Source organism: Lepidochelys olivacea, assembly GCF_965140295.1.
Source record: "Lepidochelys olivacea isolate rLepOli2 genome assembly, chromosome: 17".
In the NCBI taxonomy this organism is placed as follows: domain Eukaryota; kingdom Metazoa; phylum Chordata; order Testudines; family Cheloniidae; genus Lepidochelys; species Lepidochelys olivacea.
The window spans coordinates 13,025,644-13,041,781 of record NC_140427.1 but is presented as its reverse complement, the minus strand read 5'-3'; the positions used below and the strand labels follow the sequence as shown (position 1 = coordinate 13,041,781).

Below are 16,138 nucleotides of genomic sequence, written 5' to 3'. Positions count from 1 at the left end.
ATAGAAAGGGACGAAATGAAAGGGAGCATTTCACTGATGGGGAATGTTCTATTCTGTGCAGGATTCAAATCCCATTGAAGTTATGGAAACATGCCACTGACTTCAATGAACCAAAGTGTCTCACAAGTTTGGGCCCCCCATCCTGCTGGTAGAAACTATCAGTCCTGCACTCAAGCAGCACCAGTTAGGCCCACCCTCAGAACATGCACCACCTGGAGAAGGGGAGCTTAAGAAGGTGAAACTGGCCACAGAGGACAGGGGGAAGCTTGCCCAGGTGTAGGAATGTTGCCAGCAAGCTCCAGTAGCAAGGGAAGCCCTGCCTGAGGCAGTAGCCAGCCTTTCCTCCCACTCTGGTTGGGGGACACTATGAGCCTGATGTGAGCAAGGGACCCTGTAAATCTGCTTCCTGCCTGTGACAAGACCTAGGAGTCCCCTGCAGGGACTACAGACAAGTGAACTGTAGCTGGACTCTTAAAAGACCCCAAGAGTGAGCAGAACTCCTTCCAGAAACAGTGAGATTGGCCAGGGGTGGGGGCTTCCATAGGGGACCCAGGAGCAAGAGACCCAACAAGACTACAGTTGAGCCCAGGTTGAGGGTCAGCTACTCTAAGGTCTCTCAAGTTGGGGCCACCAAACTTTGAGGTACCCCAAATCACTTTTGAAATCTTGTCCCTTTCCTGACTGTCCTGGCCCTATAGCATCCCTCATAGTAGAGGCTGTAGTGAGCACAGGGATAATTCTACTGAGGATACTGGGCATGCAGAGCTGCTGTAGCTCCCTGGCTCGCTATCTCACAGACAGAGGAACACAGGCTCTGTTGCCACACAGGGTCTACTTAACCCCTCGGCTGGAGTGAGCAATCATTGACTCCAGTTGCTGGGTGTACTCCAGGCCCTTTTAAAATTCCTTCAGTCCTGCAGGAAGACTTCCAGTGAATAACACTGGATTCTTGCTGGGATGGCAAGGGCAGAGTATTCCTTCTTGTAGTAAAGCAAGGACTTTAAAGGGCAAGCACCAGGACCCCCAGTATAGCTGCAGTTCAGCAAAGTATCTGCTTGAGTCCCATTTACTCCAGTGTGCTCAGTGCCTTGCTGAATAGGGATAGTTGGCTGAACCAGGACCCCAAACCTGGGGAGGAATGAAGGTAACTATTTTAATTTTACAGCTATGGGGGACAGGAAGCTGAGACAGAGAGGTTAAGTAGTATGCCCAGGTGCACACAGTGAGCTGGCAGCAGAAGAGTTTCTGGCTCCCAGGCCTGTGCTCAAACCACTGCTGCTCTCATTATCAACAGCCAAGGTTTTCAAAAGCCACTGGTACCCCACTTGAGATGTGATTAAAGGGCCCTGATTTTCAGAGAGTGGGTGATTGGTGCTCTCTGAAAACCAGGCCTTTTGGAATGTCTCACCCTAGGCAACCCAAATCAATAGAAGCTTGAGAAATCTTTGGCTTACGTGTCAGGCTCCTTTAGCCTAATAAACTATAGCACATCAACAACATTGGCCAATGGCTATTTCTGAGCACCCTCTCTCCCCCCAATGAGACATTGTCAGCTTTTTAAATAAAGCATTAAGCCTCACAAAACTAACTGAAGTGTCTGGATTTTTAAAAATCCATTAAAAACTAAATAAAAATGACTCCCACCGAAAGAAAAAAACCCACTCAAATACAGTTTTAGGTCTGGATGACATCTGAGCTGCTGCTTCTGCCAGGAGGATATTCTGCTGATCGACATAACTAAAGTTTATACTAAATAGAGACAGTGAGAGCTGGACTTCTCCCACAAGCCTCCGTTTTTTATGAAGCACTGAGCTTGCAGCAGCTCGGTTTCATAAGGTCAGGGTTTGGATAACGCACTTTGTGTTTCTAAGACTCCCCATATCATCACTGTGGAATACAGCAGTTTTGAAATAAAGTTTCCAAGAGTCCATTCAGCACCGGTACACTTAAGGCCTGATCCTAGTGGGAGTTAAGGGTGCTCCGAATCCCCCTGGAGACATTCAGTGCTTAACAGAAAGGAGTTTTTAGGTTCTTTGTGTGTGTGTACATGTGGGGAGAGGGGTTGAAGTTGCTGCTCCTATTGAAGTCAGTGGCCAGGAATGCCGACATCCCTAATTACAAGGGACGTCCCTTATGTTTACCTCTCTATACAACACTGGTAGTTGCTGAGTGCTGCAAAAAAGCAGCAAGAAATACCCCTGGTGAATGTAGCTGAGGGCTGCTTATTAATTAATAATGATGATATCAGGAGGAGGGGCAGTGTGGGTGTAACACTGACAGACCCCGGTCGTTGGCTGGCAGGATTGAGCCTGGGATCTCTGGAGATAAATGCATGAGCCTCTACTGCATGAGCTAAAAGCCATACAGCTGTTAGCTAAGGTTGTAGCAGACTCATCAATCTCTCAGTGGTTTCTGTGCCACTCCATGGGACAAAGCACTGCACCAAGAGGTGTGTGGGTTACACATGGTGCTAGGAAAACAGTCCCTTATTTTTTAAATATGTTTGCAGCCACGGGAGCGTAGTATTGTCAAGGAAGTAGGGTCCGGCCCTAACTTTCACAGATGGCCTCATTTGTTGGATATCCCAGTTTAGACACCTCTAGGGACAGGGTCCCATGAGGAACTGAACTCCCACAGTGCTCCTTGCTGAGCCTGGCCTTCCTGAAATTCTCCAGCTATTGTGTGCATGTTCGGCACCATTGCAAAAAACAGGCTTCTAACATAAGCCATTTAGCCTTAGAGGTTACCTCTCTAAACATGCCTGAAAGCTTTGGAGGGGCTGTTCACCAAGTTTCTTTCATGGCCAGTTGCAGTTGGCCAGAAGGTCCCACTGTAGCAATTTTGCCTCCACGTTGTCTTTTTGTTTGTCCTACCAGTAACATGATGATTCTGCTACAATACCTACAGGTGCACTTTCATTTCTCTGCAGTGCATTCAGATCATGTCCCCAAATGGTGTCTGTCTTGGCCTGGTTCTAAGAAACGAAAAGCTCTTCTTGAAGGTCTTCAGCCTGTATGTCTTGATCTATGCTCCATTCTGAGTCACTTAATATCAATCTAACTTATTTATATCAGTGCTAAATAAGGAAGAGCATCCAACCCTTAACTAACACAAACAAATTTCAATTAATTAACTTGTGGCCACTGAATTTATAAAGAGCAGCCTATACCCCATAAGCTCTTTCAGGTGCTGTAGATAACATAGAAGTTAGAAAGTGCACAAGCATTATATAAACCAATAGCTAAGGCAAGCCAGAGGGGATATTTTAAATAAGGGGGAGGATCAGACAGAGAAAAGAGAACACCAACACACCTCTGACAAAGTGTCCTCAAGAGGGCTTGTGGATTTGGCTTGTTTTTAAGGGGGAAACTGAGGCAGGTATACAGGGGGAGTGAGTCCTACACCCATAGCAAAAACTCACTGTCTACTGAGCTCAGCTGCAAGGGTGGCACCTGGCAAGGCAGGTGGTGTCAGGGCACCTACACCCACCCCAAGGCCTCTCATATAGTCAAGTCTTGTCCCACCACATGAGGTGCTGAGGGCCCTCTACTGCCACACCAGGCTGAAGTGCTCAACACCTCGCAGGCTGGGGTCCTACAGGCTTTTCAAATCTTAAGGGCCTGATTGGAGGACTTCAGGGGGAGCTGAGAATGCTCCATACCACCTGGGATACGCTCAGCACCTTGCAAGATCAGACCTTTAAGGTCTCTCTTTTTTGTCTAGTTTTGTGGGGAAAAGACCTAGATGTGGAGCTCGCTTCTGTGGGAGGGCTCCCATAGACTTCAATGGATGCAGGAGACTCCAGCCTAACAGAGCTTGCTTAAAATCCACTGGACTCCTTTACAGGCAGCTGCTGTAAAGAACTAACAATAGTGGGACAGTCCAGTAGCAGTATTGATCCTGTAAAAGGAGTTGTCTTTACCAGGGTAATATTACTCTTTAGTTAGAGAAGGAAAATCCATTATCTCAGTATGGATAAACAAACATCTGCACCAAGTCTGCATTTCATATTATCCCCATATCATGTATTTTGAAACTTTGATAGCCTGAAATAACTGATTGGCCACTTATGGTTTAATATATACACACAAACTTACTGACCCTCTGAGCCACATACGATAATTGTCATAACCTCGAGAGCTGGGCATGCCTGCAGCAGGGTTTGGGGCTTCTGCCCCATGGGAGGTGCCTGCCAAGGCTCGGGGCCCCAGTTGGTGTGCCCCCTAGGGCTGAAGCCCCAAGCCACACCACCCTGCTGCAGGGCAGAAACCCCAAACTCCCCATCCCTGGCAATCTGTTGGACAGAGAAGCTGTGGGGGGGAAATGGACATAGTGGGCTCCAGGAGCCGTACTTTAACCATAAAAGAGCCGCCTGTGAGCTCGCAAGCCATGGGTTGGCCACCCCATATTAAACCCTAAAGAATATAGCAGATACAGGAATAGCATCTCTCTGAACCAGTCTTTCTACTCTTGATGCACCCTTTGTCCCTTTACCAAGTATGTTAATATAAAGCTCAATACTGCAAGATAATGGGCCAAATTCTACTTTGACACCAGTGCAGTAAATGGAGTCATTCCAGTTACACTGCTACAATATTGTAATGACAGCAGAATTTGACACAATCTATTCCAAAGGCCTGATTAGACAATATACGTTTGTTCCAGATATCTTGCTGGTTTTAGCATTCGCTAGTGGATTTGAGAGAGGCTTTCAACTTCAGCAAGATTACATAATTACTTCTATGGTACCAAAAGGACCCACCATGACACAGGCACATAAGAAAATAAGGCTCTCTGCCTTACAATTGAGAATGATTTATGGTGATCACTTGTAAGGTGCTATATAAAACATCACAACATATCAATGGTTTGTAGTTCTAACCTGTTGCTTCATACACTCCCCACCACTCTCCTTTGTAGATGTACTCCTACTGCTCATTTCCTTTCAAGAGAGCTGTTGCTAGACACAGCAGGTCCCTACTTACCATTACCTCTTTGCAGATTCTGCCTTCTACTTTCAGCCCAAATTTTCCAGGAGCAGCAATTAGGGATCAAATTACTACCACAAATATCAAAATGAACTTGAACAATAAGGGTCTAAGAGACAGACCACTTTGAGTTCCACAATAACAACCCAGCCGTCAGCACGGCTGCTAACTCGTTCCAGGTCAGCGTCCGTGTGAGGGCTGCAAAGCCAAAAATAAGTTGCAGTGCTACTTGGAAGCAATGCCAGAACCTCAGACATGAACGTACAGCGCCACAACATTTGTTTAATCGCTGGTTTGGAGCGGAAGGGGGGGGAAAGCAACATGAATGACCCTATTCTGAAGTGATCAGAAACCATTCAAACAGGCAGCAGGGCTTTCCTGGCTCTCCTGCAGGTTACTGAATAGTAACAGCATGCAGGAGCAGGCTGGGTAGTTTCTCGTAAGCGATCAGTATTTTTTTCCCCTCAGCATTTGGAGCCAATTCACAACTGTTCTTAGGTAAGATTCTATGGAATTCAGGCAGGGAGCATAGAAAGGACTTGTAATCCCAGCATGCATGATTCTGAAGTGCAGCCAGAGGAGTGGGAGGTAATTAAGCTAAAGCTAATTTGGTAAAAGTAGTAACAAGGTGAGAAGGCAGAAGCCCCATCTTCAACGTGTTTGTCCTTCATGCTCGCTTCCCTCTCTGAACATTTATGCTAATGTATATACTCAATAATAATGTTGAAAGGGTTCTTTAACCATCTTGTACTTCTGTTCTCCACTCCTGAAATGGGTCACGTGCCAGCTTTGCCTCTCCCTGTTCTTGTTTCATATCTTTGAGCAGATGTACTGCAGCAAGTTCCTTGCAAGGGGGATGCTAGGCACACTTTTTAAACTACTGCAGCTATTCTTGCCATGGCTCCCATGGGAGAAGCCACACAGGAGTCTTATGAAACCTCTACAGAAATAGATTTGAGGCTAAAATGTGAATTTGTTATGGGGAGGGAACAGCAAATCTCCACTTTAGTTCAAGAGGAAGTGCTCAGCCTACAAAGCCACCTTTAAAGATACATAGTGGTAAAGATTCTTACCCAGGCCATTATGTAAACTGTTGCACTGTTCTCTTAACCTTATGAAGCTTTCCCCCATATCTACATGTATCCTTGTACTTTAGTCCAGCTCTTATTTCAAGAACAGTATCCACCATAAATTCCATCTGCACCTTAATGCTTTACATAGCTATACATCACCTACAGCCTAAAAATAAGCTGATCAAGTGTAAGCTTGCTTGTTCAAGGATAGCAGATTCTCTAACATACGTAAGATGTGTTACCCAATGAGCAGCTTTTGCTAACGTAGGAAAAGCAGAAATGCATATGGCATGGTAGATGTGGTCTTACCCTCTAACCTCTTTTGCACTGCTGCATAGAATACTTTATCACTTCTACCTTTCTTGCTTGCTACATATTAAGTCGTATTTTGAACACTTGCATTATTTAAGGCATAAAATTTGTCTCTTCAACCAGAGAGTTAAGTCAGACCTAGGCCTGGGACCTTCTGGGAACAGTCAAGTTGTATGCTGGTATATATCGATACCTATGGAAAATGGGTAATATCAAGCACTAGCATAAGAGGAAAGGGGGAACAGTGGAAAGCAATTCATATAACCGTCATCTCCTTCCCCTTTGCACTGGAGCGGGAGAGGTCTAAGCCCTCCTCTAAAAGCCTATTGCTTTTTCCAATTGTGAAGAAGATTCCATTCATGGGTTGTACATAACGTAGAACATAAGTATTGGGCAGCTTTTAAAGGCAGCTGAATTTCACTTGACATCCTTAAGCTGTTTTAACAGCAACACCCTCTAGTGGAGCAGTTAAGGAGGGCATCTTAAAACAAATCAGACTACTTCCAATTCTTTCTTTAGAGGTTTTTAGCCGATAGTTGCAAAGGTCGCTGGTAACATGTAGCAGTGCAGGCTGTTACTAGCAGCACTAGTAGATGCAGCAGCTGCTGAAGACAATTGAACGGCATACCACCATGCAGGATTGTTGACCTTGTGAGGAATGTTTCTTGGTAATCTTTTTCCCTGAAGTGGAAAAAAGGAACCTGCCACCATTGTCACATACTCATTGTTTCTGCTGCTCTTGAGAGCCAGGATTTTGCACGATCTAATGAATTGCACATTGACGTTTTCTAGAGAGTACACAGTCATGCTTCAGATGTGATCTGAGTTTTGCTGTATTGGTCATCATTCAGCTCTTGTTCAATGTAACATGACAGTGTTTCAATTACTGAACGCTTCTGGATTTCCTGCAGGAACTTTCCCTGACTAGCCCCCTCTCCCTATTTCATAAAGCTTGAACCAATTAAGATGGCATGAGTTCAGGCAACACGCATTGAACCAATTACATGAAGAGAGATCTCCTAATGAAGCCTGGTAGTTAATCCTTAGGGGGACAAACCTTGCTGTATTCAGTGATGTCAGTTGCTTCAGTTGTTCCCAGCTTGAGCTGGTGCGATGTAGGCCCACTGTGCTAATGTTCCTGGTTTCCAGATACTTACAGAAGCCCAAGCTTGTGTCAGAGGCTGCCTGAGTAGCTGGAAACAAGGAGAAGTTAACATAGGTGCCTTTACTGGTGCCACTGCTAGGTAGGGGAAAGAGACAGGGGCTGGCAGTTACCACCAAGATGGTTGAAAGATCCATCAGTTGGAAGCTGAAGTTAGACAAATGCAGACCAGAAATAAGAAGTAGTTAAAATAAAATAGGGAGGGTAGTTACCCACTCTGACAATTTATTAAGGGTTATGGTGCATTTTCCATCACTGGCAATTTAGAAATCAAGCTTTTTTTAAAAAGTGCTCTAATTCAAACAATTCTGGGGAAAGTTCTATGGCCTGCATTACACAGATGGTCAGCCTAGATATTCACACTGGTCCCTTCTGACCTTGGAAGGTATTAATGGAGGTAAGAGGCAGAATGCCCCAGGAGAAAAGCAAGTGATTCACATTAATCTCGGGGGGGAGGGGGGGGGAGAAGAGTGTCTCATACACTTCAGAACCTGACCACACCATACAAGTTTAGGAACTGCTGATTTAGCAGATTTGATTTTCATATGACTGAGGTTTTTCTAAAGATTGATGATGGCAGAGAGACAAGTTTGCATTACTCCTTCATACCCTTCAGGTCAGATTTTGAGAGTGTTCAGAACCAACAGTAGGGACCAGACTTCGAAGAGGGCTCATCAGCATGAACAGGGCATGTGTGTGCTAAGCTCTCCTGAAAATGTGGTCTTGAGGCTAACATAGGAGGGGTGTTTCCCTAACTATCTACTTCCACATCTTATTCCCACAGAAAGTGATAACTCCTAATTCACAGGCTCTCATTAGACACCTCAAACATTGAGAATTTTATTTAGTCTCACATTTAAACAGCAATGTAATAAGCAGAACTAGTTTTGATTAGGCCCCTTGTATAAGATTCTGAAGATGGGCAAAATATTTCAACTCCCTCCCCTGATCTCTAGTTTAGAACTATCCTGTTACAATCCAGCATGTTTATCAATGTGGCAGAAAAATCTAAAGGACCCTTTAAGTTGTGTCAAGGTTTGGACATTCAGTTGTGAATATATGAACTAACAAGATATTACAGATAGTAAACTTAAGGTCTAAAGCTACTGAAGCATCTTTCAATTTTAGATCTTTGGATGCTCATTTTCAGCTTCTTCATTCTGTAGAACTTGATTAGGATAAACCTGTAAATTAAACAGTTAGAATTAGTGACAAGATAAATTTTAATGCCGAGAACCTTCACTACCTGTAGATTAATTTGCTTTGTATGATTCAGGAAGACTTAATTCCTCAGTGACATTAGGCATCACTAGGTTTCATATTCCAACTGTGCTTGCATAGATTAACAGTTGCACAATTAGCAATTTCACCTCAATAAAAAGCAGAACAGATGTCTCTGGAGAGTAACACCCATAATTAGACAAGCACTGTCAATGCACCTTACACAGTTTAGCGTAGGTACCACTCCTTTGGAGTCCACCTTTAATTTCAGACTTGGACATGGAGCAAAGGAGGAAACATTAGAAGCTTTTGTGCATTCTTTCAGTTCCATTGCAAATAATTACAGGGGGCTCTGGCATGCACACCAGAATGGATATTACCAAGTACCATGCTGGTTCAGGCCCAGTTCCTGAGAGAATTAATCAGGTGACTTAAGTCTGTACCAGACTACACAGAGCTAAGTAAGCTACTCACCATTAGCAAACCTGCATTGCTTCAACACCTCACTGAAACCCTCACACAGCTTGAGGTCACTCTGGTTCTGTGCACACTCCAAAAACTGCTTCATTTCGTACTGGCAGGGCGGATACTGGGACTGCTGCTGATATGCAGCCTGGGCTGCTTGAGGCTCCTGAAAAGGAAGCCACAGAAGCACATTCACATATTTGAAAAAATGAATGTGGATGAAGATTTCCAGATACAGAGAATCACACCCTAAGACTACTTATTACAATAGGTACATTTCTGCTTCTTTCTTCCCCTGTGAAGGCAGCAGGAGCTCCCTTGGAAGTTGTGCAACTTTCAAATACTAGAGGTAATATCCTGACCCCACTGAAGTCAAAGGGAGTCTTCCCATTCTTAGGAACTTAGTGGACTTAAGATTTCATCCAGTGTTCGGCAACGTAAGAACTGACCCGGGAGGGATTCAAATCCCAATACAGGGAAAGAGTACCCAAAAAAGTCTGGTCCCAAACATCACATTGGTGAATAGAGGTCAATTTAAACTCATAAAACATTGACATATTTTCCTGTTCCCCTTATAGTTAGGAGACTTGTTGATAAATAAGTTAATGTTTTGGATTGCAGTTGTGTCTGCATTTTAAAGAAAAATGTGATCAGAAAGGGTACTAATGGAAGGCTAATCCATAACTCTCCAGTCTATTTCAGTAAGATTAAGAATTTGGTACAAAAGCAGAACAAGGTAAGATGTTCAAATGCAGCTGACAGAATCTGAGCCTTATACTGAGCCTCTAGCTGACCATCTTAATCGATCTAGTCTTTTTTTCTACTTGAGTGAAAAGCAGCACATGGAAATTCTCTTGTGCACAAATCCAACAGCTAAATATTTCAGACCTTCATCACAAACTCTTAATGAATCCTAGAATGGCAGTTAATAACACTTGAATACCCATAACATCTTATTACTCTGATGGCTAGTTTACCAATCAAACCATAAGGGCATTAGATTTGACTGAGCCAATCTGTTACACACCCCTTTTTTGAGGGGGTGAGGGGGATGTCAAAAGCCAGTCACTAGAATAGAATTATGCATGTATCCCCATATACCATCTCCATGGATTAAGCTGTCATTAGGCCTGTGTCACTCACTATGGCTCACCTTACAAGTTTCCCATTTCATTCATAGCTCAGACTGAAGATACAATATCAGCCATGTACCTGGTAAGTAATGTCAGGCCTTGCAGCTTCAGAGCCACTTCCTCCACCAAATCCTCCTGTCATGGCATGACCTAGTGTGTGTCCTACAGCTGAGCCTACTGCTACTCCTGCAGCAGTTGTAGCCATCTGTGCCATCAGACCAGGCTGCCTTGGTGCAGCAGCAGAAGTCACTGCAGATGCAGGGGCAGGTGCTGGTACTGGAGCACGAGCTGCAGGGGGTGGGGGTGCTGCTCTCATTTGCGGTGCACGACTGCATTGGGGAAAAAAAATAATTAATGCAAAAAAACCCCACACCCTTTATAAAAGACTCCATTTAAAAGCTGAGTTTCAGAGTAGCAGCCATGTTAGTCTGTATCTGTAAAAAGGAGTACTTGTGGCACCTTAGAGACTAACAAGTTTATTAGAGCATAAGCTTTCGTGAGCTACAGCTCACTTCATCAGATGGATACAGTGGAAAATATAGTGGGGAGATTTTATATACATAGAGAAGATGAAACAATGGATGTTAGCATACAGACTGTAACAAGAGTGATCAGGAAAGGTGAGCTATTAATAAATGGACACAAATCAGACATCAATCATAACATTCAAAAACCAGTCAGAGAACACTTCAATTTCTTTGGTCACTCGCTTACAGACCTAAAAGTGGCAATTCTTCAACAAAAAAACCTTCAAAACAGACTCCAATGAGAGACTGCTGAATTGGAATTAATTTGCAAACTGGATACAATTAATTTAGGCTTGAATAAAGACTGGGAGTGGATGGGTCATTACACAAAGTAAAACTATTTCCCCTTGTTTATTTCCCCTCCTACTGTTCTTGTCAACTGCTGGAAATGGCCCACCTTGATCATCACTACAAAAGGTCCCCCTTCCCCCCCCTTTGCTGGTAATAGCTCACCTTTCCTGATCACTCTTGTTACAGTAAAAAGAAAAGGAGTATTTGTGGCACCTTAGAGACTAACCAATTTATTTGAGCGTGAGCTACAGCTCACTTCATCGGATGTATGCATCCAGTGAAGTGAGTTGTAGCTCACAAAAGCTTATGCTCAAATAAATTGGTTAGTCTCTAAGGTGCCACAAGTCCTTTTCTTTTTGCGAATACAGACTAACACGGCTACTACTCTGAATCTTGTTACAGTGTGTATGGTAACACCCATTGTTTCATGTTCTGTGTATATAAAATCTCCCCACTATATTTTCCACTGAATGCATCCGATGAAGTGAGCTGTAGCTCACGAAAGCTTATGCTCTAATAAATTTGTTTGTCTTAGGTGCCACAAGTCCTCCTTTTCTTTTTATTTAAGAGTTGAGTTTTTGAATACCTGTAATGTTTATACCACATACATGTCTTGCAATACAAAGACTGAACTCTAGGGCTGGTGTACATGCTTTAGGCTTAGGTCTCCTTTTTGGAAACTTTCATAAAGATTTCACAAATGGATACAGGCGATTCAGACCCCCTCCCCCTAATGTGAATGAAAAGAACAAAACTGTGTGAACTGGGGGATAATCGAGGTGTGGCGGATTTTCAAACCGGAGCCAGCTGGCTTTTGCCAAGGCTGATCCACAGCCCGTCCAGCCTGTAGGTGCCACAATCTAGTTTAGCGCAGGCCTGTCCAGGCAGCACCCCGCCCGGTTACAAGTCGGCTGCTCCCTAGGCCGGTTAAACATTGACCGCCTCGACAAGGCCGCAGCGCTCAGCAAACACCGCCGCCCTCGGCGGGAGAGGAGGCCGGAGACGGTTACATAACCGAGGCCTTGGATCAGCCTCCGCCGCGGGCCTCACGGCGCGCCCATCCCCCGCTGCCCTGCGCCCGCACCAGGCTCGCTGGGGGAGGCCCACGAACCCGGATCCACGCAGGGGCTGCTGCCCTGCCAGGCCGGGGGGGGGAGGGACAAGGTGAGATTAACAGGGCCCGCCCCCCGCGCACCCTATCTGCCCTCCAGGCTGCTCGCCCCCAGCCCCGCTCACCTGGCCGGGGCCGCCATGCGGGACGTGCGGCTCCGGCTGCCCCTCGGCATGCTGGCGGCTGCGGGCGGACTCGCTAACGGCCGGGACTGCGCCTGCTGCACCCGCCTTCGCCGCGGGCCGCACTGATCCGAGCCGCCGCTTCCGCTTCCGCCCCCTTGAAGGTCACCGGCTTGCCAGCGGCGGCGCGCGCCCTCATGACGTCACACGCAAAGAGCGGCGTAGAGGGCGGAGCCAATGCTCTGCGATCCGCTCCCTTGGCCCAGTCTCCACCCCCTGCCAGGGCTGGGAGAGACTCCCCTGCTGTCCCCATCAACCTGCCCTCAGACCAAGGCCGGGGGAGGAGGGACCCACTGGGGAGGCCCTGCTGGGTAGAGGAAGGATGTTCTAGGGCTGCCCCTCGTCCTTGGTTAAGGCCCTATCCATAGGCTGATGGATGTCTGCTGTATTGGGAAGTCGAGTGCAACTATTGGGCCAGTCTGAGACCCTGTGATCACTGTACCTGTGGAGTTGATCTTAACATTTACGGAGGGGAAATCTTAGTTAAAAATGGTCAATTTTATATGGTAGAAGAATGATAAAGAATTTAATGTATCTGTTTGTATAGCAACCATAATGGGGCCCCACTCCTGATGGAGACCTTTTAAGTGCTGCTGTAATAGAAATGTGAATTAATAGTAAACGCATCTCATGTTAATGTCACTCAGCAGCACCAATGTTCAAAATTCAAGCCAAGAGAATGAAAAATAAGTGACTACAGATCCAATAAATGTATTTGGTAGGAAAGTCTTAGAGTAGAACCATCTACAATCAAATTACATAGTCTTGTGAATGCTGTTGTATACAGTATGTGTTTAAATGAGTTGTTATATATTGAATTAAGCTAAGTTTAGTTAATGTTAAAAGTTTTTTCACATGTCTGAAATGTGTTAGTACTATACAAATATTACTTCCAAAAACTTATTTGAGTACAGACTCATCCTCAAAGCACCTTGTAATACAACATCTGTTCACAGCTGTTCAGCTAAAGTCCTAAATGTTTTTCTCTCTTTTAAACTGTGATTGGTTTGGCATGTATGAGAAATTATACTGTTCGTTTACATGTATTGCCACCTTTTAATTTTGATCTATTAATAGTTATATGCTCTAGAGAACAGGTGAATCAATTAAATCCTTTATAGCATTATGATATCAATCAGAAAAAGTGGCACACGTCTCTCCCCTCTGCCTTTATTTCATATCTCACTGCCCTGATTAACATTTTCTATTTATCCATATTTAATTACCAGTTCCCCAAAAAGCATAATTGTGTCATTTTTGCATACAGAAGCAACCTATCATTAGATTTAGACAGCTGTCTAGAAAGTAAAAAAACAAGTATTGATCAGAAAAACTATGACCATGATTCCACACAGAGTTGTGTGCAGGAACAGTGGTCTACACACACACAGCTCGTTGTAGGATGGGAGTCTTAAAAAAAAAAAAATCTTAAGAGCAGCAGGAGAAGTGACAGGACCCAACTCCCAAAAATTGCCATGATCAAAATCAGATTACTTATGTGATTTTACTGACAATAAAAGCCACTCTTTTTTTAAAAAAAAATAAGCCAATAATAATACCTGTATTTACATATATTCATATAGCTATCGTATATTAGAAACATCATATACAATTAACCAGTATATAAAAAGGTACTATGTACAGCCCAATGCCAATATACATAACCAGTCATTTAAAAACAAAGAAAAACACCAACATTGCCCTAAAGGAGAGTTAGAAGGGATATACTGAAAATACACTCCTCTCTAATTTTTGTTAACTTACTGTTATTACAACTCTTAAGATCAATAGAACTTGATGGGAATGTATATTATTTCAGTTTATTTTGTGGTTTCGATACCACTTCATATGTAGCTGCCCCTATATTTTAGGTCCTAGATCCTGCGAACAGCTATGCTCATAGTTTTACATGCCTGTGTAAATCACTGTGAGACTACTCATGTGCCTGTTCTTTGGCACACAAACTGTATCTACAATGCTTGTTGCAGTTGTGAAGCATCTAGCATAACAAAGCCCTGATCCTGATGAGGGCCCCTTGCCACTACTGTAATCGCACATACGTAACTTTAAGCATGCCAGTAGCCCCTATTATAGTAGACAATGGGACTACTCATGTCAGTAAAATTACACATGTGCAGGATAGGGGCCTTAATCAGTTTCCCCTATTTGTATGGGTCTTTCAAACAGCAATAAGGGACTGAGATATTTTTGAAAGTAGTGAAAATTAAAAAAAAATATTTTAAACAACTTTAATCCCCATTAAAAAAATAAAACAACCCCCTTGATTTCATTTGATTTTTAATGGTGTACCTTTTCAACATTCTGGCTAAGATTTTTAAAGATCCCTGAAACCTCCCTAATTTAGACCCCTTTGAAAATCACAACTCTATCACTTAAGCCCTGATCTTCCAAACTCACATGTGCAGTTGGATCCCAGTGCCCACACCGACTCTCATTCACTGACTTCAATTGGGTTCTTTGTGAGTACAAGAGATCCACCTGTACATATGCTCATGTAAAATCAAGGCTGTAATCAGCAACTCTGAGATTTAAGGCCCCAATCTTGCAAATTTTTACACACCTGAGTAAACTCATTGAGTTCAACAACATTACTCAAGCATGCATCTACCCACTCTGCAACAGGATTTACTAGCAAGGAACCTGACTTCAGTGAAGCTTCACCTGGGCACAAGCATCCACACTAACAGATATGACTGTAGTGCCTTCAATTGTAAAAGAAAACAAGGAGTACTTGTGGCACCTTAGAGACTAACAAATTTATTTGGGCATAAACTTTTGTGGGATAAAACCCACTTCATTGGATGCAGGCAGTGGAAAATACAGTAGGAAGATATATATACACACAGAGAACATGAAAAAATGGGTGTTGCCATACCAACTGTAACAAGACCAATTAGTTAAGATGAAAAGGAGTACTTGTGGCACCTTAGAGACTAACCAATTTATTTGAGCATGAGCTTTCGTGAGCTACAGCTCACTTCATCGGATGCATACCGTGGAAACTGCACCAGACTTTATATACACACAGAGAATATGAAACAATACCTCCTCCCACCCCACTGTCCTGCTGGTAATAGCTTATCTAAAGTGATCATCAAGTTGGGCCATTTCCAGCACAAATCCAGGTTTTCTCACCCTCCACGCCCCCCCCCCCCACAAATTCACTCTCCTGCTGGTGATAGCCCATCCAAAGTGACAATTCTCTACACAATGTGCATGATAATCAAGTTGGGAGAACCTGGATTTGTGCAGGAAATGGCCCAACTTGATTATCATGCACATTGTGTAGAGAGTTGTCACTTTGGATGGGCTATCACCATCAGGAGAGTGAATTTGTGTGGGGGGGTGGAGGGTGAGAAAACCTGGATTTGTGCTGGAAATGGCCCAACTTGATGATCACTTTAGATAAGCTATTACCAGCAGGACAGTGGGGTGGGAGGAGGTATTGTTTCATATTCTCTGGGTGTATATAAAGTCTGCTGCAGTTTCCACGGTATGCATCCGATGAAGTGAGCTGTAGCTCACAAAAGCTCATGCTCAAATAAATTGGTTAGTCTCTAAGGTGCCACAAGTCCTCCTTTTCTTTTTGTGAATACAGACTAACACGGCTATTATCAGCAGGAGAAAAAAAAAACCTTTTGTAGTGACAATC

General features: G+C 44.0%; 1 protein-coding gene across 1 annotated transcript; it reads right to left on the bottom strand.

The window, feature by feature from the left end:
- Nucleotides 1–8,361: 8,361 nt before the first annotated feature.
- On the bottom strand, nt 8,362–12,588 carry CHCHD2 (coiled-coil-helix-coiled-coil-helix domain containing 2). The gene is made up of 4 exons (XM_084650628.1): nt 12,409–12,588; nt 10,434–10,683; nt 9,231–9,387; nt 8,362–8,719 (listed from the first exon to the last, which is right to left on the bottom strand). The coding sequence occupies exons 1-4, from the start codon at nt 12,456–12,458 to the stop codon at nt 8,709–8,711; spliced, it is 468 nt and encodes a 155-aa protein (XP_084506754.1). The 5' UTR covers nt 12,459–12,588; the 3' UTR covers nt 8,362–8,708.
- Between the last annotated feature and the right edge of the window lie 3,550 nt (nt 12,589–16,138).

Coding starts and splice junctions, on each gene's coding strand:
- CHCHD2 (XM_084650628.1), bottom strand. CDS start 12,458: ATGCCGAGGGGCAGCCGGAGCCGCACGTCCCGCATGGCGGCCCCGGCC. Junction 10,684..12,408: donor CGCATGGCGGCCCCGGCCAG/GTGAGCGGGGCT, acceptor TCCCCAATGCAG/TCGTGCACCGCAAATGAGAG. Junction 9,388..10,433: donor GGCCTGACATTACTTACCAG/GTACATGGCTGA, acceptor CTTCCTTTTCAG/GAGCCTCAAGCAGCCCAGGC.